The 27,476-nt window shown below is 48.4% G+C and overlaps 1 protein-coding gene across 2 annotated transcripts in view; it reads right to left on the bottom strand.

The window, feature by feature from the left end:
- Positions 1–27,476, bottom strand: part of LOC104318832 (gamma-aminobutyric acid type A receptor subunit alpha3) — a 75,568-nt gene that overhangs the window by 23,927 nt on the left and 24,165 nt on the right. For both annotated transcript variants that reach the window (XM_069811167.1, XM_069811169.1), the window contains exons 4-5: positions 12,099–12,166; positions 8,016–8,236 (exon numbers count right to left, since the gene is read on the bottom strand). In XM_069811167.1, coding sequence (XP_069667268.1) covers positions 8,016–8,236; positions 12,099–12,166 — 289 coding nt within the window. The remainder of the gene's footprint in view (positions 1–8,015; positions 8,237–12,098; positions 12,167–27,476) is intronic.

Genomic DNA, 27,476 nt, shown 5'->3' with positions numbered 1-27,476 from the left:
GATGAGGCACGCGATGCCTTTGCAACAGTCACTGGGGTCACAGTGCTGCAGAGCAGATTGCACCATGGGGAAGTCTACGGCTTACTCTTGGATGGGCTAGGAAAGGAAAGCCGTGAGTTTCCTGCAGACCTTCTGAACACTGCCCCACAGTGCTTCAGTGGAACCTCCCTTCTCCTTAATGCAACAGCAGCACATATGCATTTCTGCTATTTTTCAGCGCCGGGTACCACTGTCCCATCTCCACTGTGCCCTAGGAGCTACCCCACAGAGGGAAAAATACCCTGTAAAAGCAATTCCCACAATCAGGACAGGTCTGGTCCTGATAAACAGCTCTTAGCTATTCAGCATCAGCATGGGGACTACTTGCACTGAAGCCCTGAGGGGCTGGCTGCTGAGTCACCATTCACTGTTGGGTCCCAAGGACTCACAGCCCAGCCCTGTGGCTGATGCAATGCTCTGTACTCTGGCCAGGTTAATCACAGCAGGTTTATTGGGTCTATGTAGGCTGACTCCACCTCCAGTAGAGCAGGCCAGTGAATACTTACAGAGAAGTACAAAACCTGGGTGAATTCAGAGCAAACCACACCTTGCTGTTGTCTCCCAGCAGCCCGTGGCTTACAGCTTCCATGACTCAGAGGCTGTATCCAGGCAATTGAGTGCACCAGTGACCAAGACTTTTCTACAATGCGTCTGCCAATCCTTTCTGAATCCATGTGTATGTCCTGTAGTAATCATTCTACTGACAAAGAGGTGGTGATGACTGTCCTGCTTGCATTATGTCTGGCCCCAGCTTGGCTTTCTCAGCCAATCTGAGAACCACTGTGTGGCCAATGTAACTTCCTTGGAAACAAATCACTCTTTCTGACTTGCTGATCTCTTCTTCACACCTGAACTGAATGTTCTACACAAGAGAGAAGAAGGCCTGATCTTTAGGACTTTAACCAAGGTTCACTGAAGTCAATGGAAAGACCAACAGTGATTTTGACAAGCCTACAAGCACATCGTCGGAATGATTTTCTTCTGGACGCTCAAAGGCCACCATGAACAAATTCCTCATTTGCTCTGATGCCTCTCTTTTGTAATCTTGATGAAGATTAGGATTTCAAGAAGCAGGTGTGAAAACCTGGCAGCAAGGTGTGGACTCAACAGCCTTGCTCCTCCTGTTCTGTTTCTTTTGTGATGCTTTCTTCTGTCAGCTTAAAATTCACTTGGGGTGCTTCATGGTTGACAAGCTTTACAAGCATGTCCTCACGGATCTTACCATTCAATTCTTTCTGTGTCCTTTCCAACTGCAATGGACTTTTTGCTTCTAATATTTGTCACTGTCACTTGTGTAAAGGAAATGTTGATGCATTTCCCCTGTCTCCCTCAGCACGCCACACAAGACTTTTCCTTTTTACCTTCCTATTCCTTCGTTGGCTTCACTAATTACTTTATTATTTCAAAAGGCTCTTAGCTGGGTGTTCCCAAAGTCGGCTTTTCCAAAGGACCTCTCCTCTGATCAGTGCTTTCCTTCTGATGTATCCCGAACTCCTCCAAAAAAACAGAAAGGCCTTTTTCATCCACTGTACTGTTTGCAAGTCTTGGCTGTGATCAACAGCTACTATGAATAAGGCTGAACAACCCAAAAGACTGCAGATTTTGGTTCCGGTGGTTGAGTGCCATTTAGAGCAGCCAGAAAGAGCCTCAGAGGGGGCCAGGATGGCAGCAGAGACCAGCTGGGCACAAGCTGGCCTTGGCCATACCCTCCTGCCCTCTCCAGGCCATGGTCAACAAGAGCAAGTGTTGTCAAGGAAAGGAGACAACTTTATACAGATGCTGGATGACTCCATAGGTGTGTGGGAATGCAGCAGTCACACTTTAAATCTGAAGTGTTTTATTAGCTGAGCCAGTAAACACCACCACAGTAAATCCATCAACAAACCACTGAAAAAGCAACCTAACCTGCCACTTCTCCACATACAAATGAAGGAGCTTTTATGTCTCCTGAAATTAAATAAAAAAGAAAATGCCATATCATTCCAGCGAGATGAGTCTGGTTCAGCAACTTCAGCCAGCCAGAAGTCAGCACGTTCACAGATAACACACGAAGGCAGTCAGTTTCCCTGCCGAAGGGGGAAGCAATACAGGCATTCCCACTTCCAGGTGTTCTCCCTTGCCTGAAACCTCTTTGCTTTGCCCCCACACGTGCTGGGGTGTGCTGGGTCCCCAAGCGGCTCTCCCCACAACCAGAGTGCATGCACTGCTGCTCACCCCGCTGCCCCCCGCATCCCTCGGCCATCTTTCACCCCCCTCCTGCAGCCTCTCTTGCACATGCTCATCTTTCAGAGTGCTAATTAGCAGAGGTATTTAGGTAAGCTGTGGAATCAATCACCGCTCAGGAGAGTGCCCACATTCCCCTTCCGCTCCAACCCCCCCGCCACTGGCCTTCCCTGCCACCTCCTGTTGCCGGCAAAGGACTCCTCAGCACCATATGCTTTGCCTAATGAAACGTCAAAATGTCAAACTAAGAGGAATGTATCTCGCTTCCCAGACAATTACCACTGCCTCTGCAGCATTTGGGTAAAAGAGCCTGTTCATCTCATCTTCATCTCATTCTCATCTTTGCCCCTTACCATGTGCAAGGGAGCTTGTGGCCAGCTAGCCACAGAGGTTTGCTTCATTGCTCCAATGCCCTGTTCAGGTCCAGACATCTGAGCCCTGAAATGTCATTATAAAGCCTAAACAGCATGTGAAAAATAGCCAAGCTGCCAGCAATCACATAATCCAGCTGTTGTATCCTTTGGCTCATCTGTCCCAGGCGCTAGCAATAACTTACGCAGAACTGTCTTGAAATCAAACCCCAAACTCCTCGTGTTTTCTTTTCACTTTGCTGGCACAATGGCACCAAAAGTGGAACATCCAGGAGAGAAACCATGTTTTTCTCTTTAAAGTCATGGGAAGTCCTTTGAACTGCTCAACACAATGGCAAGAAGCGTGAATCAGGCTAAACATACCTCTCCCAGGGCTGACGGTACAACAAACCACTTCAGCTTCGTTCTCATGGTTACCAGGAGCTTAGCGAAGCCTTTGATGTGTCATTAGAGCCCCTGTCGTTACCTGCGTCGTGCTGCAGGATGAGCGTCGTGCTGCAGGATGAGCGAGAGTCTCAGTCCAATTTCTGGGACGCAAATGTAATAATCCCTTGGTGTATGTGTGGTACAAAAACATGACAGCACCCTGCACAGCAGAACCAACTTTGTTTATGCCAGGGATATTGCTTGAGTTTTGTCCTGATTTCTCCTCTAGGAGATTCATTAATAACCACAGTCAGGCCGAATAGTGTTTACGGTTTAGGCTGTGTGAGAATCTAGGTTAGGTTTAATTGCTGGGGTTTGAGCTTGAAAGCCAAATTGCTTCTAGGATCCTTGTGCTGGATCTGAAAGCACTGAATTCACTTTGCATCTTCTCCCAGCCCCTGGAGATTTCAGCCCATGATGGCAGAAATGCAGCGAGATAAGGTGATCTCTGAAGATTTCTCCCTCCTGGGACAGCTTCCTTACAAAAGTCTGCCTTCACAAAACCAAGCCCGGAAAACATGATTTCTACCTTTGGATCCATTCTGGAATCTGTAAGGCAGGGAAAAGCAGGCTGTGCAAACCTCACCTCATCTATTCATCTGCTTGCATGTTTAGCAGTCTAGCTTTGATCTGCTTGGGTCCATTTATGCTGTTGTTTAGGATCATCCCTGACATGGGATGCAGTCAAATAGTTTCCAGTCCATACTACCCAGAGGAGCTGGTGCTGGCATGTCCCAGCTGCTGCTCTTGCAGAAAGGAGAATGATGGTTGCACTTCCATCGTGTGGAAGGGTTCTGCAAGCTCCAGCCTACAGCTCCCAGAAGTTGCCCAGGGGTTAAAAAAACCAGGCAGTAAAGACAACACAAAGCCTTTGCTGGAAGAGACATTGTGAAGCTCTGTGATTTCAAAAAGCAGCCTGGGAAGCTCAAACCCCTGAGCATGCCCCATTAGGTACAAGACTTGTTACCTGGGGTTCAACTGCCCTGGTAGGACTGCACGTGTCCTGGGTGCCTTTGTACTCAGCTTTCCCTCCTGTTCTGCCTCTGCCCCACCCAGGGGTTCACTGACCCTCCTTCCCACATGCTTGTGCACTGCCGCTAAGGACTTTCCATTGTCTTTAGCAATATAGGTCCTTGAGGCAAAGTCTTTGGGCATGCAGCTGAATGCGTCAGCCTGGCATTAAAGAAAACGTCCTTTAAGTGCATAACTTGAGCACATATTGACTGGGAACCACTCTGACAATAACCACAAAGCCTCAACATGCCACTCTGACAGTCCCTGTGAAGAGGAGGAGAGCTCTTTAAAGCCTGGATTCACAAAGTTGAATCCCATCGGCACAGCATTAAGCTTTCACTGTTTTCATTTGCTTCAAGGCTAGGAAGAACCAGAACATTATCTATGTGCCCCCCACAATTCGAGCCAGAGAGTACATCCAGAGATTGCTGCAGCAGTTGAGTTTTCGTCTGTACCTTATGTCAATCCATGCACAATTCCCCATTTGTTGTACTCAGGTCTGACACCAGAGCTTTGAGGCCCTAGCTGGGCTTTTGTGAACTACTTGGATCTTGTAGGGGCTCCACAAACAAGCCTGCAGAGGCAGGGCTACATAATAAAACTGTGTTCCCCATGCCCTCTAAGGTATCCAGAGTAGCAGGGAAGAGGCAGAGGGATCAGTAATCCTGTCCCTTCCCCAGTAGCCAGAAGGAGGTGAATAGAGAAATGCAATTTTGTGCTGCGGTCACAAAGGCCATCTTGTCACGCAGGTGCTAAGGCCTGAGTCAGTGATCAGATGTTTGCACTGTGATGTTGCACTGACCCATGAGGAGGCTGTGCTGCGACTAAAGGAAATCTCCGGACGCTCAGCTACAGCTGTTGTGTGACTTGTTGAAGCTCAGGTCAGTGATAAAGAGGTTCTCTCCGGGAGCTATAAATATTGTCACACAGGTGTAATTTTGCTGGATGCATGTGTCAGAGTTGCTGTTCCACCAGAGCAACTTCATCTATAAATGTAAGCCTTGACTAAGAGAAGTTGGCTTTCACAGCAGGATAAATAGCAAGAGACATGCCCCTAATTGCACATCAGCAGAACTGATCCCTCAAGGATATTGGCTGGTTGAAGGTAAAGGAGTAGGATATGTCTCAGGAGTCAAACTGCATGGCAATCTACCAGTCTAGACAGAGCCTGCAAGGGATCACCTGGGCAGTCCTGCCAGACCAGGGGAAATCTGGTGGAGGTCCAAACCCACTCCCTAGTCAGTAGGACAGAACGTGCCTCTTCGGGATGTGCACTTTGCTGGATGTCAGCTCTGTGGGGCTGAGATTGGCTTCATGGTCCTGCTCCTTCCTTTGAGAAGGACACATGTGCATGCCCCTGTGCGGGGGGGACAACAGTGAATGTGTCACTTGGACATAAAACATGAGTCTTCTTCCAGCCCTTTCCTGGGAGGAGGTTTCAAAGCACTTAACAAGGGAGGGTAATACCATCATCATAATTTTACAGGGGAACTGAGGTGTGTGTGCCTATGAGTGGCAGAGCCAGGTAGGACTTGGGGTCTGAGCCTCAGCCTGAAGCACAGTCCTGGACCATGCAGTCTGTGCCCTTGCATTTTCCTGTCTGAGCCTCAGCCTGAAGCACAGTCCTGGACCATGCAGTCTGTGCCCTTGCATTTTCCTTTCTGAGCCTCACTCAAAAGACCCTCTGTGGCCCTGAGCAGACATTTCCTTCAGCAGCAGTGAGAAGGGCAATGATCAGATGCACCAGGACAGACATCCCATCCTTGATGTGTTGAACTGCAAAGCCAGAGGAGCTCTGCTTCACCCCTGACACACTGTCCCGGGCAGTGGGCACTGCTTTCCAGGTGGCCATCTGGCCAGCTCTAACCACATCTCCAGCATCAGGCTGGTCCAATACTGCCTAGAGCCTCATCAGGATAGCTTCACACACATCTGCAGAGCAGCAGTCTGTGCTGGGTAAGGAAAAGATCTCCATGCACTACAGCTCCTGGCACTGTGCAATGCATCACGTGACAAAGGGCCTCACATCCAACCCTCGACCTTTGGGTTATCTCTGAGTGGGCTCTTCACCTCTTAGAAAGCCTTAGAGGTACATTTAAGGGGAGCAGGAGCACACGCAAAGGGAGGTCCAGACTGTCATTCATTCCCCGCTTCTTTGGGAGGCAGCTAAACTGAAAGATGTGTTGAATTTATTTTAAAAGTCCCATGACTCCATTTTCTTCAAGAAGCTCATTCCCAAGAGCCTCGTGATGCTGCCATCCTGGCACCTGCCCAGCCCTAAACAGAAAAGTAAATCCAATACTTTCTCAGTCACACAAAACTTGCTGAAGCTAATGGCTGTTTGCTGAATAAAGAAGAAGTGAAATGATATAAAAGCCCTGAAATTGAGTCCTTTTTTTGCTGTCTTATGCCAGTAGCTCCTATAATACTTTACAGTCAGACAATGATACAAACGGGGGGGGGGGGAGTGTTAGTCATCCACATGCAGGTCAGAGAGCTGGGAGCAGAACGCAGCCCTTAAGCCAAGTTGGGCTTCTCCCTTCATTTACCCCATCTGCCTCAGTAACGTGAGATCACTGATGTGTGGAGACCTAAACCCCCAGGGCACCAGCAGGATTAGCTCATATTCGAGAACTGCTGCACAAAAGCAGAGCATTGTTTATCAATGTAGGCTGTAAAACTTGCTGACACTATGTAGATTCACAGCCAGCTTAACTAGGAAGAGATTAAATTCTGCCTGGTCCTCAAAAAACAGAGGTGAAAGTGCAGCATCTCAGCACACAGAATCCACTATGAAGCCTGTTATTAGTTAGGATCAGCTTGAAGATGGAGGCAGAGAAAATAATTTTTGAAAGCAAAGATTTACACCTTTCACAAACCAACTTAACACCTTTCTTGTGCATCTATGAGTAGCTTGTTGTTTCATTTATAAGCCCATTTACCTCAGAAGGCAAATTAGTAGATCAACCCCAGGTGGCAAACATTATTTATGTGGGTGAATAGCTTACAAGCATACAGGAATATCTGAATAGTTCGGAACAAACATACAATTAACCCAAAGGCATTTCTCTTCATACTCTCCACCTGTTGCAGCTTAGTGATAAATGTATGTACCAGGGCTGTTCTTGAGAAATCCAGAGAAGATGACTGCCGAAGCATGGTTCCCCAACAGCAACTCATGTTTTAGAAGGAAGGGCCCAGTTGCTGGACCTCACAGTGGGGTTGCACAGGCGGTATCACTGCCTGGGGTCTCATGCTGCAGGGCTGCCTCATGTTCAGGGCTCGCATTGATTGCTCAGCTGGGGACAACCTGGGCTGGGTTAAACTGAGAACTTCCAATGGCCTCTCCAAACCCAGCACCTCCAAAGCACAGTTTTTAATAAGCTGGTGATTTTTTTTCCTAATGATTACACAGATTTGGATTTTTGATTCCATGAAGTAGGAAAAGAAACCCCATTGCTCTCACAAGCAAGCTTGGGCTCATTAGAAGTTTCAAACAGCTCCGGTGTAACATGCTGAACAAATTTAGATCTGTTCTCAAGCTGCTGGAGAATAACACAGTCTCCTATCCCAGTATTCCCCTACCAATACTGGAAACCTGACTTGATATCCCATCAGAGACCAGGAACAAAAATAAGTTGGGTGGCACACTAACTCCACAAACTATAGATCCCAACACTTCTACCTCATCACATAAAAGAAAAAAAATCAACATGAATGATGAGAAAAAAGCTACCTGTAAAAATGTGCTTAAGTTGAGGATCAGTGATGCTACGTAGGTAGGAAACAAGGATAGCAGGGAAAGCAGCAGGATAAGACTCAAATGTGCTAACAATCAGTGGAAGTCTACACAAACCCTGCTGTAACATACCTTGAGGTCCCATCCTTGCCTGCCTGTGTATAGGGACCTGGAAGACCCTGGCCCAGGAGACCGAAACTTACCTCATGGTGTACAGGAGGGTACCATTGTCCACCAGGCGCAGCAGCTTGTTGGGTGTTGTCATGTTATGGGCAACAGATTTCTTCCCGTTGTGGAAGAAGGTATCAGGAGTCCAGATCTTACTGGCCAGCAGGTTGTTCAGGGGAAGTATTTTCATGGGACCGTCAAATTTCAGCCTTTCATCTCTCCAGGATTGCCGGAAAAAGACATCAATAGTGTATTCCTTTGTGGAGAAAGAAGAGAAAAATAAGTCTTGTTTTACTCAGCTCTTCATTGCAAACAAGCCGCTTCAAGGAATGGTAAATATCTTCTGTCATTGAGCATACTGTGTTTTGGCACACCTTGGTTGACATGAAGTGTGATGCAACAAGAAGTGTGGATTAGCAGCAGTGGAGAAATCTGTGGAGGATAGAGGGCATTTACCACATTTTTTATAATGACTTACATATGATGCCAAAATTTGCATTTCAATCTGTCTGACCACTGCACACAAGCTGCAATACAGCCTACAGTGGCCAGTGGCCAGTTCTGGGGTAGTCCTGCTACACCACCACCTTTATCCAGATGTTTCAGGGCAGGGAACCATTATGCGCAGCTACACAGGAATTTAAAAAGGCAAAAATAAAAGTTCCTGGAGATGGAATTTGGCCAGGATACTGGTAATTATACCCCCGCTCATAAAAAAAAAAAAGAAATAAAGTTTCATGACATTGTCTTAATGTCATTTTGTTCCCTAGGCCACCTCTGGAAAAGCATTGAATCAAGAACCTCACAAACTTGCATTACAAGATCCTGTGACTTTCTTTTCTTTTTTCTTCTTTTTCCTATTTTTTCCCTTTTTTCTTTTTTTTCCTCCCCCCTTTTTTTTTTCTTTCCACTAGTGTAGAAACCCATTTCCTAGGCCAAATTCCAGTTGAGGCAATTAGAAGTCACATCTCTGAAACCCTGCAGCCAGGGCCAGCTCCTTGCTCGGTGCGTGCAGCCTTGGAAACCACTTGACCAAGCAGCAAAGGCGCTACAGCTCCATGGCCACCCCAAGGCAAAATTAAATCAACTTGCCCAGTGCCTGGCATAAGGGACTGCTGTTCCCTGTGACCTGAGCCACCCCATGTCCTCTGAGGGTCCATGTCACTTGTGGGAAATTCTTCAGCCCCTCAGCATGAGCTGCACCACTGCTCACCTCTACGACACACACCTCCTCTTGCTAAGGAAGGATCTCATTAGCTCACAAGGCTTTCAGAGAGAGGCAGGGGCTTTGGAAAATCTGTCTGTCCCAGCTGTTCTTCCCCTGCCATTGCAGACTCATAGTCTTTATTTACGGGTTCCTGGAGGCTGCAGGACCAACTAAACTTATCATTGTGAGTGATTTCTTTCCTGCAGCTCTTCTCAGAAGCATTTAAAAGCTGCTGCGCATCAGTTTCCTATAGGTCGTAGAAATTCCTACAGGTTTTGCAGCAGATGGCAGCTGAATGAAAGCATCTTGGTAAAGAAATTCATCCTTGCTCCCTGGCCACAGAGCCACTCCAGCTCAAATGTGAAGTTTCTGGAGCCTGGCTGGGGGAAGGAAAGAGAAGATCCTACATTCCCACAGGCTCTGCCCTGTACAAGATATTCTGCCCCTTCATGGAAGCTACCTTCACTTTGTGGTTTTAAGCTCAGTAAAGGGAAAAAAAAAAAAAGGAATGAGCTTGTGTGCAGTCCCAGGAGGTAGGTTTGGGAAAAGTCCGTATCAGGAGAAGAGCTATCTTATTCAGAACTCCCTGTTTCTACTAAAAAACAAAGAAGTAAAACTTTTATAACAACTTCCCAGGCCCTGTTTCTCTTCTTTTATGCTAAGGAATCATTCCCAAAGAAAAGAGAAATCATGTTCAGAGTCTTCCCCTCTTTTCTATACTTCTTTCCCTGAGAGCATCATTCCCAAGTCGCCCCTTTTAATCAGGACACTTAGTTCTACATTATGCTCTTCACCTTATAGAAGTGGCCGAAAACATCAAGACTGAGTCTGTCTCCATAGTCTATCCACCAAAGAATAAAATTCCCTTAAACTTTTTTTTTTCCCCCTTCAATTTCCTGGGGACTGAGGCAAAGCTGCAAGAGCTCACTACTGAAGATTCAGGCATATGTCAGGTCCTATCAGGCTCTACTTTCCAAACCACACTGAAAGAGAGATCAGAAGTCCCTTGGAGCATCTCAGAGAAAAGGTCTACATGTCCTCCTCCACGCTTTGTAAGCAGCTGCTCTCCTCCGCTCTCCACAGCAGTTTTACCTGCCTCTCCTCCATCATCATAATTACAGTCTCTGTCTGCATCAAGATGCACAGGAGCGGCTTTCCATTGCAATGAGTAATGGCTGTAGGAGGGACGGGAGCGAGATCACCAGGCAGATGCAAGCAGGGAAGGAGGGACTTCCCCACTCCCGAGATGAAAGGAACCACCACAGAAGAGCAGGCTCTCCCCACGCTTCTCAAGGAGATGGGGTTTCTCTGTCTCGTGTTTCTGAGTGCATTTAGTACCAGAACGGCACACTAAAACACATTTGCTATGCATTTGTAAAACACATGGAACTAAAGCACGCAAAGGGGAAATAATTTATTATTCTTTAACTGTCTTCCTAATTTTAAATTCATTTTGTTAAATCATATTGCAGAGAATACCTTCCTCTTTTCAATACCTCATATTTCTTCTTCACAGTTCATTATACACACTCCCTTAATCAAATATGCTCCACCTTGGAAGTAATTATCAGATACTCCCCAAGGGCTAAGATTGCTGAATATATTATGGGTCTCTGCTGCTGTAGGAAAGCAAGTGAGATAGAGAGAGAACTCAGATGAAACTAATACTCTTGGCCACGCTGACATCAGGTTAACTTCTAACCCTGGAAGGGAATGATCTTTCCAAAGAAGGATGGGGTTGCGTGATGGGGCTAGCACCTCAATGAAACACAGATTTTATTCTCCCCCAACTCCTCCGCTTGCTAGCATGGGGCTGTCAGTGGGGCAGCTGAAGAGATCTTCATGGCCATGTCAACACAGAAAATGAAACCCTCCCAGCTCCAGAGGGGCCACGAGAGCCGCAGGACATTACTCCTGCCTAACCTAGCTGATGAGAGCAATGCCTGCTCCCTCTCCCGAAGTGGGCTCCCTCCAAGGCCAGGACTGCCCACTGCTGGCCTGGGCTGTGCCAGCACCAGGTCACCTCTGGGACTGGACGTGCAGGAGAGTCTCAGTCCTGAATGCGTGACTGTCCTCATGTGGCATCCTCAAAATTTTGAGCAACCATGAACAGCCAACTCTTCTCTGTGCGCCTGGATGCATGTGGAATATGAGCTGCAAGAAATGCTGTTGAGAAAGCTCACTATTAATTATGCTCCACAGTCCTGTTTTAATTAGAAGACAAACTGTTGTGGGAATACAAGCCTAAACTCAGACCTCAGGCCTTTTCATTAATAATTTTCCCTGAACATGACAAAATATTGCAATCAGCTCTTTTTCTTTTTTCTCTTTTGCCTCCCTTCTGGTTCAAGCACTAAGGACAGTTTGATGGTGAACCATCCTCTTCTGGCACTGCCACCAAAACAGGCCAGATTCTGGCATCCTCCCCTCTTCCCAGGAAGCACCTTCCTTCCTCCACGCACAGTCAGGTCAAGGAAAGCTGGCTACAGTGAAGGTGTTTGTCAAAGCATGTAATGGGTGGAGCATGTACAGGTCTTGGTCCCATGGGCAGACCTCCCCTTTTCATTAGGTTGCACTTGCAAGAAGGAAAAAGACCCTAAAGCCTGCAGTGTGCTTGAGTGGTGCAAAGGTATCGACCCTTCAAGGCTGCATTATCAATTGGTTTCTAAAAGCCTGAACACACGTGAGGAACAATCCCTGTCTACCACCCACACCAAGCTCCCCCTGGCTTGCAAGAAGATGATGAGGCCCACTCATGCCCAGGCAGGCAGCTGGGATGCTTGTCATGTTCTTGTCATTTAGGAAAATCCTGCTTTTGCCCAGACTGTAGAGGGACGAGGGTGGGACATGTCCGCTGTGGCTGCAGGAGAAGCCATCCCTCCCCAGGAGGCGATGAGCCAGTGGCACCTACCATATCTGTGTCCGAGACAGGGCCAAAACTTGTCACGTAAATGTCGGTCTTGACTTCAGTTACGCTGTCTGGGACAAAAAAAAGGGGAAAAAAAGCAATTAGAGAACTGAATTTGCTTGTATAGGGAAGGGTTTGGGGTTTGTTATGTGGTGGCTTTTCCTGCCAGGCGCCTCCCTGGCGAGCCCTCAGCAAGCCGGCATCGTGCTCTCTGCTGTGCCCTGAACAATGGCCGATTTTATCACTCGTAATTGGTCAAATTAATCTCTGATGTAGTTCTGCTACTTTCCACACTTACACCAAGGATGAATATGTCCCACACAGCCAGACAATGTGTGTTTACAAAATGTATGCAGCTACACGATACATAATGTGGTACAGATCCACACGTTTTCAGTACAGAGGTAAGCCCTGATGCTTTGAAACTCCTTTTAATCTGAAATCCCTTTGTGTCTCCCAGCCTGATAAACAGCCTAGCAATGTTCCACCAGTTTTAGGAAACCCTGGGGTTGTTACAGCTTCAGGCTTATCTGTATGTAAAAAGAATCAATATTCTGATTGCCTTTTACTGCCATTGTGTTTGCTGTTCTCCTAAGTGCCTCGCTCCTGGTGAGAGGCTGCTCTTGCAAAGCTGCTGCTCGCCTGCATCACACGCTCCCCTGCATCCCAGGCTGCGACACCCTTGTGGATGCTGAACAGCAGCCTCACTGCCCCAGCAGAACCACAGAGCCCCAGTTCCTGTCCCGAGTGCTAAAACCCAGGGGCAATCTTAATCACATGCCTTCAGGTAAAAATAAACTAAAGTGCTTTGCAGAACACAGCCACAAGCACATGTGCCAAACAGCACATACAGCTCTCATTCTTGACTTCATTACGATTTCAGCATGTTTCCTAATTGAAATCTCTGCTGCTGTCCCATTTTGCAGGGAAATCAAGGCATAGTGATTTGCCAGATTCATGGTCCTACGCTCTGCCCACTGGGTTGTACTGAAAAAATGATGGGTGAGGTGCCTTGAGTTTAGCACTACGTTACCATAAATCCTCACCACTTCAGGGATAGAACATGCCAATTGTGCTCTTTTTGTATGGCATTAGCTGGCTCAGAGCTGCTTTCCCAATGCAAGAACCAATTTAGAGCCCCAAAGAAGAGTTCATATTTTATGCATAGTACCTCATTTTGGCCACTGCAGCAGCTTTGCAAGTAGCCTGGATGGCCCATTGCTCAATTCAGTTATGGAAATCCTTCTGTCCCCTGACAGTTGTTTTGCAGTACTATGAAGCTAGTTTTGTGATTCAAAGTTTTGTATCCAAAAATAAGATAATGCATTCTGGCAGGGTTTTCTCCTTAATGGCTAAAATATACGTATACATGTCTTTCGTTATTATGGCTGGAAAGCTTCTGACACAGCCTGTGGCTGATATTATTGTGCTATATAAGTAACCCTTGATCTTGTCTTGATGCGATAAAAAGAAGGTTAAAGAGAAATATGTATGCGGTACACTTTCTGAAACACGCAGAAGCCAACAAGACATCATCCTGAACAAAATGAGTTACTTCTGTAAGACTTAAACACTCAGGGTATTCTCTCTGTCTTCCTCCAAACAAGTCCTCAAATGAGATACACAGCAGAGAAGAACATTTAGTGAAGCGAGGCTCTTTCTGCTAACACATGCAGCGAGAGAAAGCTAATTATGTTTTAGAGAAAACACAAACTCTCTCTTCCCTCCCCTCCTCCCTTCTTGGCATTCAGTGTGCCCAAGATAATAATTTACAGCCGTGGTCATCAAATCAGGATCCATGGCTGCCCATGGCCAGTGAAGCCAGTCCTTGTGAGGTGCAGAATAAATTGTCCCCTGCACCTGAGGGGGCAGAGGGACAGGGGTCCATGAAAGCACCCATGCTTTACAATGTGATCCTTGGGGTCCAAGTACAAGGGAAGGGATTCAGGAAGTGATGAGGAGGTAAAAAGGCAGAACTAGTTTTGGACACCTTTTGATATGATCCTGCTATCTTTATGTGAGCCTTTATGTCCTTAACGTGCTGTAACCTGGCTGTCACAGAGCTCCAGAGCTTCCCACCCCTTCAATCTACTGACAAATCCAATCAAAGATAATGGCATTAACAAACACCGTTAATGTATTAATATTAATAATTAATTACAGCTTGGGTCTGAAGAGGATCCCCCATTTCCAGACCGCAGATGTACCCCCCCGGGCCAGGCCATGCAAACCCGCTGGAACTGGGTGGGACCCCTTTGTGCCTGCAAGTCAGCGCCCAGTGCAGGGACAAACTGGGGGGGCCTGGCTCGGTCACTGGCTTATTGATGTCCGCCAGCACTTAGAAAAATGGGCTCCCTGCACCTTTCCTGGCAAATGCCAGACTGAACTTTCCCTGTTAATGTGTGCTCCCAAGGGCAGGATTTGGCTGGGATCCAGAGGGATTTCTGAGCTTAAATCATTGCTACGCAAGCAGGGATTTCAGCGGAGCTGGGCAATCCAGAGATAAGTAATACACCAGCGGCACAGAGTGAGCTCCAGCCTCAGAGATTCGCTTCCTTCATGATCCTACAGCCCAAGAGCATCCACACTGCTTGCAGCTCTGCCGGAGCTCATCAGCTCTGTGATGGTGACATCTTCTCCTCCAGAGAAATCAGGAGCTACTCAGCCAGCCTCCCCTCTCCTTACCCTCACACCTACCCACCCTGAGCCTGAACAAGAAGAAACTGCATCTACTTTTGCAGCAAGAGAAAGCTGAGAGAGGAGCATCTCCTGCCTCCGCTCAGAGACATGGCAGGGAAATCCTCATCTCCTTCTCAATCCACAGACATGCTCATGCTGCAGCTTGGCTGTCTTGCCCAGTTCTCACCAAAGATTTAATAATTAAGGACTGTACTGCAGAGGGTTAGGCACTCTCCCTAGACCCGTTGCAGAATATTACATGGCATTTTTCCTTTTCTAGCATCATCTTTCCCTGTGACTCAAAGTTTTTTTTACATGTACAAGTGAGTTGAGCCTTCAAGCCTGCTGGGGTAGCAGGTGGATGCTTCCAGTCCTGTTTTATAATTGGGGGGGGGGAGGGGGAAGAGAGACTTGGTTCAGGTAGGAAGCCAGAGTGGAGCAAGGACCAGAGCCCTAGGGAATGGCGTGGGCTGGTGCACCACTGCCCAGCAGGGGGCACGGTATTGCTCTTGGCAGGCTGCACAAGCACCCTCCGGCCATGTTGCTGAGCCTCACCATGCCCCAAGCTGCTGCCACCTGGGGACTGGGAAAGCAAAAAAAGACCCTGAAGCAGTCACAAAATTAGAAGAGCAAGAGATTTTCAGGTTCAATGTTTGAACATGGGCAGAATTTAGAGACCCAAGTGGCATGCCATGTTGCCAAGCTATTTATTTGAGGCCGATTCCCTTGTCTGGGGGCTTTTCCCATTTATAGGCTCAGCTTATTCCTAAGCTTCAGCACAACTGTGTTTCTAAAACCATCTGGAGCAAGTGTGTGAGCAGGAACAAGGTGCTGCAGGCCGATCAGAGCTGCCCCTTCTCCCACATGGTACAAAGCCCCATCCCTGCCTGCCAGCCAACGCTGCCTTGCTCCCGCCTGCAGAAATCCCCCACAGCTGGGCAGATCTGCAATGCAAATGTAAAACAAAAGCTATAACATCCCTTCCCACAGTGTTACCATGGCACTCCCTACACCTGCCTGCTCTTTAAAAGCTACCCCGCTCCTTCTCCAAGAATTTGCTGCGCCAGATCTAGCTGCTTGTGCAGGCAATAAACATCCCTACTAGCTCTGCGTGGAGGGTCGGATCCTGCCGCTCTGAGCCCCACACCAGCAGGGTCGGTTGCTTCCCTTGTGCATGCAGAAGGTGTAAAGCAGCAGCAGCAGCTGCTGCTAGCGTGCTTCAGGGTTTCCATTTCACCTGTCCTCCCCTGTCCCCTCCTCCGGGTCCCCATGTCCCATCTTCCTGGCCCTGGCTCAAGGTAGACTTCCCTCCCTTCCCGCAATCTCCCTTTTAAGTGCTCGTGACTCCCCGGGCCTGTGAGGAGATAGCTATTATTTACAAAATGACGGAGTGCTATTTTTACTTGCTTCTTGGAAGCACTAGGAGCAGTAGCAGAGCTGGAATACAAATTATGCTGCCTCGCTGCCTCTCCCCTCGCTGGCTGTAGATTGTAGGGCTGCCTCTACAAGTGATTATAGGAGGCGGGGGGCACAGGGGGCTGAGGAGGCTCTTATTAAACATCCCGCTGCACTCATCAAGTGCTGTTTATTTAAGAATCTCAGCTGTAATATAATTGACTCGGACGGTTGTGTTTCAGCTCTTGAGGTTTGCGGATGTGCTGAACACAGTCACGTTTCCCAGGCGGGGGTTCCCAGAGGCTATGCCGCAAGCTAGCAGAAATGATGTGCCTGCATCCAAGCACTGGAGGCTCCCAAATGATGTGCACTATTAAAACAGGGGCGAAGCCACTGCGGCTTCGTGCAGGGGATTCCTGGCTGCTGTGCTGACGTCAGGGAGGCTGCACAGCCTTATCTCAGAGATAAGCTGGATGAGCGAGGGAATTGGGACCTCCTCGAGGCAGTGCTGGGACCTAAGGGAGCTCGGAGGTGACAAGCCTGTCTGTACTGGTGTTTCTGTGAATGACATGGCTGAGACTAGAAAGCAGGACAGTGCTATTCAAGCTCTTCTGCACCCAGGGGTACCAACCCTCAGACTGCTCCAGCCCAGCTCCTGGAGGTAGATGCATCTGCACTGGGCTCCGTATGAACTGCTCTGGAATCCAGCCAGCCCAATATCCCTTCTCCAACCATGGTCACAACCTAAAAAGTGCCATAACAAGCTGATAATGCCCCTTAACACCCTCCTAGACTGCATTTAGCCTCAGCTCAAGAGTTTCTCAGCTTGATGAGGTCCCCTTATTCAGTGATCCTCTTCCAAGGACCTGTCCAGTGTCCACTCAAATACACAAAATCCTTTGGGAAGGACTTCCACCAGCCTGCGGTGAGGACAGTGTCACCACAAAGAGAGAGGGGATGCTGCGTAGCTCTTTCCCATGTTATGTAACCCAAAGTAAGCACACTGGACAGGACGGTGCTTTACAGCTAACCCAGCACCCCCAGGAAGGGAAACACAAGAAGTTGGTTTGTACTACTGACTTCCACCTCATGCCTTCTCCCAAATCCTTGCCATGCTAATTAATAAGCAGCAGAAGGTAATTTTTGCAGCTGCACACAGAAGCTTTTTGGCTGTTGCATTCTTTGTTTTCTCAGCCTCTCAGTGGGGGGATTTAATTTTCCTTCCAATTTTAGCCTCTGGAAAAAAAGAGGCTTCCATGACCTTTGCTACAAGCCCCATGAGCCCGCTGGAGCCAAGCCACACCACAACCCAGGGCAGCCCTTGCCTTCGGAGCCAGCACGCTGCAGCCCCCAGCCAGAACTCCATCCTTGGGTGCCTCCTCTCACTGACAGCATCAGTCCCACCACAACAGGGCTGCTGCCTTTGCCAGTTCCTACCTTGGTTTTTCAGATGGCCTTTTAACCTGTGGTGCTGCCTTGTTTTGGGAAGTGGGAGCCGAGTTGTGTCTCCTTTCAGTAAGAAGAGAGGCACTGAAGAAGGAAGGGCACATCGCTGGGTGGTGTGGCACAGGGTACTCTCTCTGTGTCTTTGCCCTTGGGACTGCTGTGCCAGTACTGGGAGAGCACAGGGGAGAGGGCAGTCTTGCCTCTTACCACAACCTCCCTTGCAAGAGCTGCAGGAATGGAGACATGACATCTTCTACATCACCAACCACACACAAGAAACCCCTGATGTAGCCTTCAGTGCTGCTCTCCTGCTGCAGGGCCAGCAAGACTCTCCCACAGACATTAGAGATGGTTTTCTTGCATTTTTTTGCTAGGGAGCTCAGGAATAGCAGCACAGAAGGAAACATTTCAGTGAACATCACTGCAGCGCTGTTAATGCCTCCTAGGCTTGTCCAGCCCAGCCAGGGGATAAAGCTGACTCCAAGGACATAGACTGACGGAGCTCCTGCCACCCAAAGGCCACAAAGCAGCAAGAGCTATTGCTAATGTCAGGACCACAAACATCCCTACTGCACCTGGGATGCTTTCACACCAAGTATGCTGGGAGCAGAGGCTATGCATGGGTCAGGAGGGGAAGGCTGGGGAACAGAGATGGCAAAAAATGGAGAAGGTACTGGCATTTCCTCCAGCATCTCCAAAAGGGAGAGCAGAGCTGGAGCGCAGAGAGATCTGGGCAGCTCTCAGCACTGCTCCTTCTCTCTCCTCAATTCATTTTGACTTGGGGATCTCAGAAAACACATAGAGAGGTCACAGTCAACCTCTTCAAACTCCCAGTCCCAAAGTAAAAATACATATTTTCAGATGTTGCTTGGCTGTCTTAGTGCTTCAGCATCCTTGAATACAAAGTTACTTGTTCACAAGCAAAAGCCAAGTCTCATATTGCAGACATTTACCCAGGTTTGATGAGTTCAGCCTGAGCATCTTTCCCAAAAGTGGATGGCAGCATGCACATGTTCTTCAAAGAAGAATAACCCAGAACATACATAGGGTGTCTTGGTCCTGCCAGCAGCCTTCCTTACATAGGAATAAATTGTAGCCACCTCTGTATATAGAATTACATAGAATTGAAACAGTTGAAATCAGTAAGAAGCAAAGGCTTTTGGTAGGACACCACACAGCCTACAGAAGTCAATGCCAAATGGCCAAGAGTGTCACCAGGAGGCCTGGCAGCTGGCCCAGTCCTGCGCAGGCCAGACAGAACTAAGAGCGGCATCAGGTTTAATTCCTTGAACTACCTAAACCACCAACACATCTCCAGAAAAACTCACTTGGGCAGAAGCATCAAGACATAACAGAGACCTCCTTGACCCCATTTTGTCTATGGTGGGAGGGTAATCCCAGACATCGGTCAGCCCACCCAGACCTGACTGCCTCTGATGGCATCTGCCTCTCTCTAGTGAGCGTAGAGATGAAGATGATGACCAGGGTCCCGTGGATGAAGGCTGGCCTTAGCCTCATGCTCCCACCTGGGACAAGATGGTTAAAGATGATGGGATGCTCATCCACTGCAAAGTGGGGTCAGCCAAGGACTGAGCACTGGGAAATTTGTACTCTGCAAAATAAACCACACAGTAAGGAAAGAAACAATATAAATGTCTGAAACAAATGTCTTATCTCAACAAAAGCAGGGGTGAGTAAAAGCCTGCAGGGGATTGCCAATGAGACCTTTGGATCAGATCTGTATCTAGCTGTGCCTATGTGTCATGAACTATTTGTCTAATGCAGTTTTGCTCGGCTATTTGCTTGCTTCCAGAAGTGGTCACCCTGTCTCACTCGTAAAGCTGAAATAACTCAGTCTGTGTAACAGATCTGACCCCCTCAGTTACACTCCCGGTGAATTCTGCAGAGTTATGATCAAAAAGGCATCACATTTACACAGGAAACAAGGCTATCTGCTGCTCTCCATGAAAGCATCAAGCCTGTCCCTCCCATCCTGGGGTGCCAAGACATCTTTTCACAGGGGTTGGCTTAGCACCCACCACTGCTGCTCGAATCCCCTGGGACTGCCAGTGTTTGCTGTACAGACAGTTCCCAAGTTGCTGCTCCGTGAGCCACGGTGATTAATCACTACTTTCTCTCCGGTGTGATGGCACATCAGTGTCTACAATTCCATGTCCTCCAGCCAGACTAGAGAGAAGTCATCAAATCTGTAAACACAGATATGCGTGTGGTATCACTTCCAGCTGTGCTTTTTCTCCTTTCTCCCCCCAACTTGGATATTTCAGCATAGGGGTAGCAAGAAGTTGAAAAGAATTTCAGGGGCTTTCTCAAGAGACAGCTGACAACGAAACCACTCACACATGATGAGAGACATCAGCATGGTCTACAATTACATGTACTTAATTTTTCAGCCCAGTTGAAGTGAGATGATGCCTGTCAAATCCCTCAAAGAGATGGCCTGCTGCCCTGGCTCTCTTTCTTAGCAGGGCCAGGGGAGAGCTGATGCAATGAAGAGATTTATTGCCTGTCTCACACAGCATGCCGCAATATGCAGCTTTGTAACATGGCTGCATCCAGTGTCCTCTGCAGGAACCAGATGCAGGACCATGAAGTGACCCAGTTACCACTTGAGCATGGCTTGTCTAGGATTTATGGCACACTGTAATGCCTAGATGGATGTCTAATTCCTAGGTGATCCCTGGGGCACAAGCCACCCAGGGCAAAAACTCCTTGGGTTATGTAGGGAAGATCAGCTCAGTTCTTGGAAGAGAAATCCCTAAGCAGTCTCCAAATGTGCTATACACATGCTCGTGGCTCTGACCCAGGTCTCAGCTCTCTCCATGCCTACGTAACACGTTGGCTATGGAGTTTGGATCAAGGCATAACTACTGCTGAAAGCAGAGGAGTCAGGCACATCTTATTCCTCCTTGCTTCCAAGTGAGCAGGGAGCCAGTGTCCCAGCACAGCGCTGAGTGCCACACAGGGCATCTGCTTGTCCCTTCTGGGTGAGAAACTGCACTGCCTCCCTAGCACTTCCATGTCAGTAATGGCACAGGGTAGCCCAGTTTTCTGGTCTGAACTCCCTGAACAGAGCATGCTACACTGCCTCTTTATCTCAACACACAATGGATAAGGGGGCTCTAGGCATTCCTGGCGCAGTGAGTAAGTCCACGTGTTGCTGTAGAAGATGCTATAGGGATTTCACACCCTCCCATGCTGGAGAAAGGCATTTTCTCACATTTACCAAGAGTGGGGGATGCAGGTTAGAGCTCTATCCAGCAGAACAGCCTAGGAGAGATGCTGCTGTACCATTAGTGGAGCCAACAAACGCTGCTTTCCCGCAGATCAGCTTTTCCTGCCTATTTTTCAGATGCCTAACAGCAGTTGATCCCATCTAGTTACCTCTCTCTACTTCAGGTCTTTTTCCACTTAGCTGCATAATTCCACAAATCTTGCAGGAACTTAAAATCTCTGAGATATCTACCTTCCTGTCAGGTTTTGTTCAGATCAGCCAACAGGCTCAAAAGTTTTTAGAAGACAAAAGGCAGAAAGAAAGATGTGATAAGCCTTACTCCATTAGGAGCCCAGGCAAAAAACTAACGCAAGACTCAACAGAACCATACATTTGGCTCATGTAGTTTAACTTAGCTTCCCCTCATTGCCCCATGCAGGCATGCACACGCACATATTCTTATTACTGCATTAAGTGACATAAAATACACATACAGAGGTTAGAATCAGGGTGTGGTGCAAGCTATTGATAAACACAAAGTGCAGTCGGAATAGAATAGAGAGTCAGATAGAAGAGAAAGTCAGAAGCAGCAACTGCTAGAGGATGTACAGTCATGGAGGCTTTACACACACCCCTCATTCTCACACATACAGACTACAAACAGAGACTACAAATTAGTGGCGCTATTTTTGCTACAGACAGAAAAGACAGAATGAACAAAGCTACTGTAGTTACTATTTTAAGGACTTAGGACACCCTCAGATGCTATGAAGACAGAGGAGGAATATGTATGTATGAGCTTGCTTTTAGAGGTTCTACAGTGCTTTGAGACCCTGTGGTAATGGAAGAGAGATGCTACATAAACATGTTTGTTATATATTATAAATACAATGAGAAAATGTGTGAATATAAATTAGCATGCATAATTTAACATATTCAGTATAAAAGCCTGTCCTTGATGGCTAAGCCAGAGGTGCTCGGGGAAGGGAATCCCTGCCAGTCCCAGTGGACAGGGGAAGAGCATTCAGACAACACCGTGTTGCCAGCTGGTACACGTAGCTGTGGCCCTAACAAAACCAAAGCCAGGAAAACTTTGCTGACCACAGTCCTGCAGGGTGCCTACATAGCTGTACACACTGGAGGGAGCAATGAGATGAGGGCAAAGATGCCAGACTGGTACTCCAGCATTAGGCAAACCTCTCCATGTTACCGGCAAAACACCTGCATTTCGTACTGGGCCTGCCTTCCTGACTTCACCTTCAGTTAATTTCCTTCTTTAGGGGTCAGTGATGATGTTCTTGTTGACCACATCAAGGAATTTTGGTGAACAGCACCCTCAAGGAAAGACTGCAGCAGGTCCTGTGCCCCAGTACTGTGGCTGAAGTTGCACATACACGGGAGGGATAAGGCACCAGAACAAAGCAGCCACTGAGCCGCTGCCTTTGCTGTGTGCCCTCACACGTGTATAACTTGGCTGCGAGAGTCAGTCATTAGACCAGGCTTATCCAGAACCCGCGTGGATGCGGTGCACCTCTGAAGCTTCTCCATCAGGGAGCTTGCAGACTGGCCCCAGCAGGTTATCACTTACTCCCTTTCCTAAAAACACTGAACCTTTTGTTAACTCATTCGCAGCAAGTCTTTCTTTAACAGAAATCATCACCTCCCAACAGGCCACTCACATGCTTGAAGAGGAGCTGCAAAAACGTCAGATCAGTGCCAGTAAAATCCTTAGCATTTGGAAAGGAACTACTGAGCTCTGTAGTTCATCAGAGCTCAAGGCAGATCCCCAGGAAAAAGATAAGCACAAGGGTGCAATACAAAACTGCTATTGCTAACCTGGTAATCATTGATACATAGAAAACAACTGGAAAGATTGGAAAGCCAGAAAGCAAGCAGAGAAATGCAAGAAAAATCAAATGAGAAACACACTGCATTGCATTAATTTTATGTCATTGCAGAGGGGGAAAGAATAAACAAGATGTCTCAATCAAGTGCGTGAGGTTTGCAGGCAGAGCTCTGAGCTCCAACCCCACCATTGGTGCTAATCTGCACTATGGCACTGAGCATGCAATGCAGTTCTGCTGTGCCTGAGTTTCCCCATCTGCCTTTTAGCCCCAGCCCTGCCTTCCCATGCCTCTGGCTATATTTTGTTCCAGGTTGCTCTGCAGGCTGAGGATTGCCAGACCGCATGACGGACTGTAGTGTGCAGAAAAGAAAAAAAAGAAAAAGAAAGTGGCTCCTGGGGCTTGCTGTATAGCTGAGAGGAAGAGTCCATTTAATTCTCAAGCCTGTCCCCTGAGGCCAACGCCAGGTAGTGAGACGAAGATACAAGAAAACCATGGCAGGGAGCAACACAGTCATTTGCACTCTGGTTCCCTTATCCATTAGCTCCTGGCTAGCATTTCCTTCAGCAGAAGAACTTAATCATCTCCCGCGACAGTGTGCCTCCGGTGACGCTTCTGGCATCCTTCACCACCACCCCCAGGGCAATGCAGACAAATGCTTTCCTTTCCTTATGCACCCCAACATGGTCTTTGCCAGTGTGACCGCTGAGCTGTGCGCAGAGCCAAGGTCTCCACTGAGCTGTCTCTCCCCCGTCATGCACGGGTCTCTGGGCTGCATGGCCGCTGCTCATTTAGTTTGCAGCAATGCCGATACATCGTACAAATAAACTTATTTAATTCACATTGCCTTGCGCTGGTCAATTTAGCATTTCCTCTGATGCTGGAGTCCTGTCGTACAGTACGGCAAGCTCTCCTTGCTGCCTGGGCTCACCCAGCTCCCTGTGTTACCTCTGCACACACTGCTGCCAACGCACCAAGAAATGCATTAGACAGCATGGACTGCGAGTCCACCTCTGCCACGCGGAAATGACTCCTCCTGTGTTTGCTGTCCAAGACTTGGAAGCAGAAATAGAGAGTCTCCAAAGCATGAGATAAAACCCCAGACACGCACCGTGCCCCTCCATCACCGTGCCTCCCAGGGAAGTCCCTGGCCAGCAAATGGGGCCAGCAAACCCCAGGAATAGCAGGGTGATCCACACACAGTGAGATGGGCTTATTTGTGCACTCAGGATGTTGTTTTATTCCCAAGTAAGAAAAATCCTTTTAAAGGAAATTCCCTTATGGCTCTAAATCTTCCCTTCCCCAGCACTGTTCAGACACCAGCGTTGTCTGTCCAGCACACAGGAAGGCTTTTTATCACAGTTACTCACAAAAATTCGGCAACAAATATTGCATTTTCAGTTCTACCCACTACACAAATCACAATATGCTGCATAATACTCTGATACTCCCATCAGAGACAAGCAGAGGGCAGATGCCTCCAGATGTAATTTTTAATTTCCTTTGCTGGGGAGAATGTTTTCTTGTTTTAGCGATGTGCATTCAGAGCGTTCCAGTTCCCATGGCAACTCTCTGCTTCCACTGGAGATGTCATTTTTCATGCCATCCCTTCAGAATTAGACATCTCCTAGCAGAAGTTTTGAAGAAATGTCTCTCTTAAATATATATTTATTAGAGACAGTGCCTGCGAGTGTGCTTTATTGACACATTTCTTAGGCGACTCACAGCCTACAGAGGAGAAAGCTGTCTCCAGAAATATGCTGGCTGCCAATCTGCCTTTTCTCAGCTTCTGTTTTCAACCAGAACTCTCCTCTTTTTCTGCTTCATACATAATAGCCAGCACCTGCTCCCGTTTTTTTGTTTTGTTTTGTTGTTTTTTTTTTTACTCCTTTCTGTTCCCATCACTCTCCCCCATGCCCAGTCTTGGCCCAGCTCCCCGATAATGCAAGCGCAGCAGGGGAGTGCCCAAACAATTCAGCACACGCTGAAAGTATCTGCACCCGTCCACTGCCTGCTGGCACGGGCACTGCCCAGAGCCATCACGGGCCTCATTATACATTTGCATGCAGAGGAAAACCCAAAGTACTGCAAAATAGAGACCACTACAAGAGCCTCTCAGCCTCGGAGGGCAGCATGAGGAGCATCTGCACCATCTCTGCCCCCGGCTGCTCTCCCTATGCCATCTGGCCGTAGCCTGCTGGACACCACCTGCCCTCCGGGAAGCTGTGAGCACATCAGAGCACTGATCCTGCTCCCCAGTGCAGGAGCCTGTGCACAGGGCTCCCACACTGGCTGGGGGAAGGATTCGTGCCCCAGGTCTTGGTTATCAGATGCCTCTCGGGCACCCCCGTTGCAGCGGTTCACAGGGTTTGCAGTACCTCTCTGGGCTCCACGGGTGTGGAGCCAAGGGATGCCAGGACGGACCCACCTCCCCGCCTAACACACTGCCTTCCCTGCCGCACCGAGGCACGCCACCCGCCTCTGCTCCCGTGCAGTCCTCGCCTAACCATCACACCCGAAAAACCCACGCCTCTGGCTCAGAAACCCCCTGCAGGGAAAGTGAGACGCAACATCCCACCCACAGCAGCTTCCAAAGATTTTTCACAAGACCCCCGGGGAAAGTTCCTATTTCAGTCTGCACAGGCAGCCCCCGGCCCCGCTGCCCTCCAGGGGCTGGGAGGCCCCCTCACCCCGCAGGGATCTCCAGGCTCCCTGGGTACCGCAGCGCCCGCAACCCTCGCTTGCATCACGCTCAGCATCTCCCACCCGAGCTCCCGACAGCTCATCAGAAAGAGGCGGCACCAGCCCTGGCGGGGGTCCCAGCGGGAAACCACACTACAGCTCTCTAATAGAGCTGTAACATTGCAGCTTTGAATTGCCTTCCTTCAGGAGACAAATCCAAGCAGGTAAATTGGTAGGAGCTGAGCGGATCCGGAGGCTGATGGAGCTAATCCCAGGCATGTTTAAATGCAAAGGCCCAGGGAGCCTCACTCAAACCTGACATGATCGCTGAAGCTCGTTGCTGTGCTTAATTCTCAGGCGCAGCCTGCTCAGAGGGGTGTGAAAAGCAGAAGAAAAGGCAGAGCACTGGGAGCAAAAGCCACACATCGGCTTCAAGGTCAGGACGTCAGCCCTCAGCAAAACCATGCACCAGCCAAACAGCAGCAAAACAGCAACTCCTGTTCACCCCATCGTAGAAACCACACGGATAAACATTGCTGTTGTACCTCAGAGAAGTTTAGAAACATTTTCTTAGCCCAGCCTCCAGCAGGGACACATGGGCTCAGGGGACACTTCTTGCTGACTCCAGACTTCACATTAATTGTACCGTCCCACCAGCCATTAATCAAACGTCCTCCACTGGCATTTTTATTGAAAATCAATTTAATAAAGTAGGTGGGAGTCCACATGCTTCCGTAACATCAGATAAATATTCATGGGGGCTTGTGCTGCTTTAGCTAAATGAGTTTTTTAAATTTAACTGGTGCAATTTCCTTGTTCCTTAATACATAGCTTTCCTTGCCCTTGTTCAGGAATAGAGATGAGGTGGGACTCAGCCCTGCGCTGGCTCGCTCTCAGGCACACCAAGGAACAATCCTTTGCTATCAAGCCAACACCTTTTGGCAAGGTTATTGTCATCCATAATAGGAAATACCAGTCTGCTGGGGTCAGCGTCACCTGGTGCAAATCCCCCAAGCCAAGGCTGAGTTCAGAAGGGCCATTTGGAGCTGAAAACTCATTTCCAACCACTAAGAGCGTGGCCACCATTTCTACCTCTGCGGGTGTGCCATTTGATTTCTGCTTTTCCCTCCCTGTTTAAGCAGCTATTGTGCTCCAACAGCAAAAGCTAATGAAAGCCATCAGAAAACGCATTCCCCTGATGCTTACTGAAGGGGGTTAAAAGGCTTCCAGCTACCAAAATATACAACGCACCAGTGAAAGAACCGAAACACACCCACACAAAGCTTCAAAATTTGTGGGGCGCATGAGTCTTAGGAGAAGGGATGAGTGCCAAGCTCACCCTCACTGAGACAACATCCATCTGCAGCCCTGGCTGTGAGCATCAGCCCCGGGGAGGGCAGGTCAACCCCTCATTCCCCAAGGAGGCTGCAGAGCAGCCGTGACCAAGGCTCCGTACTGCAGTCCTCCTTCTCAAAGGCAGTTATTAGAGTCCAGACAGAAGAAAAGAAAAATCTGACACATTGATCAAATTTAGTAGAAAGGCAGGATTCAGACAGTCCTTATCAGTGAGAGATTTTACAGTGTCTAACAGCTTCTTTGTTAACTGGAGCAGTGAAGAGCTGCAGCTTCCAAAAAGCGGCAATGCAAGGCAATTCAACCACTGCCAGGACTCTTGTCATGTTATCCTAGTGATACCCTTTCTCTTGAAAGGCAGCGCTTTAGAAATCAAGCGCATCATCATTTTGCCTTTGTTATTAACGCAAACTGACTTGTTTTCATCATTACAGCCTCGACCTAATTCCCCGTGCACACTCTCCCTAGAGCGGCTCAGATCTCTGGACAGGATTTGCTTTCCCTGTGCTTTAATGACATGAAGGTTGTGACTAGCCCCGCAGACACACACAGATAGCCCGAGCCCAGGAATAGGGTGCAAGCAGCCCTCCCTGCCCTGGGCACTTCCACACATGAGCTACTGACGGTCGCGTTTCCTATGCCCCAGCTCCAGGGTGGAGACAGTAGGAAGATAAATGGAGTCCATGAACTGCCACCATAATCATTTCCCCCTCGTCCCCAGCAGGTACCAATGCAGCAGAGGTGGGCAAT

Source organism: Haliaeetus albicilla, chromosome 23, assembly GCF_947461875.1.
Source record: "Haliaeetus albicilla chromosome 23, bHalAlb1.1, whole genome shotgun sequence".
Taxonomy (NCBI): Eukaryota; Metazoa; Chordata; class Aves; order Accipitriformes; family Accipitridae; genus Haliaeetus; species Haliaeetus albicilla.
The sequence above is the reverse complement of the archived record's forward strand: the minus strand, read 5'-3'. Positions and strand labels throughout refer to the sequence as shown.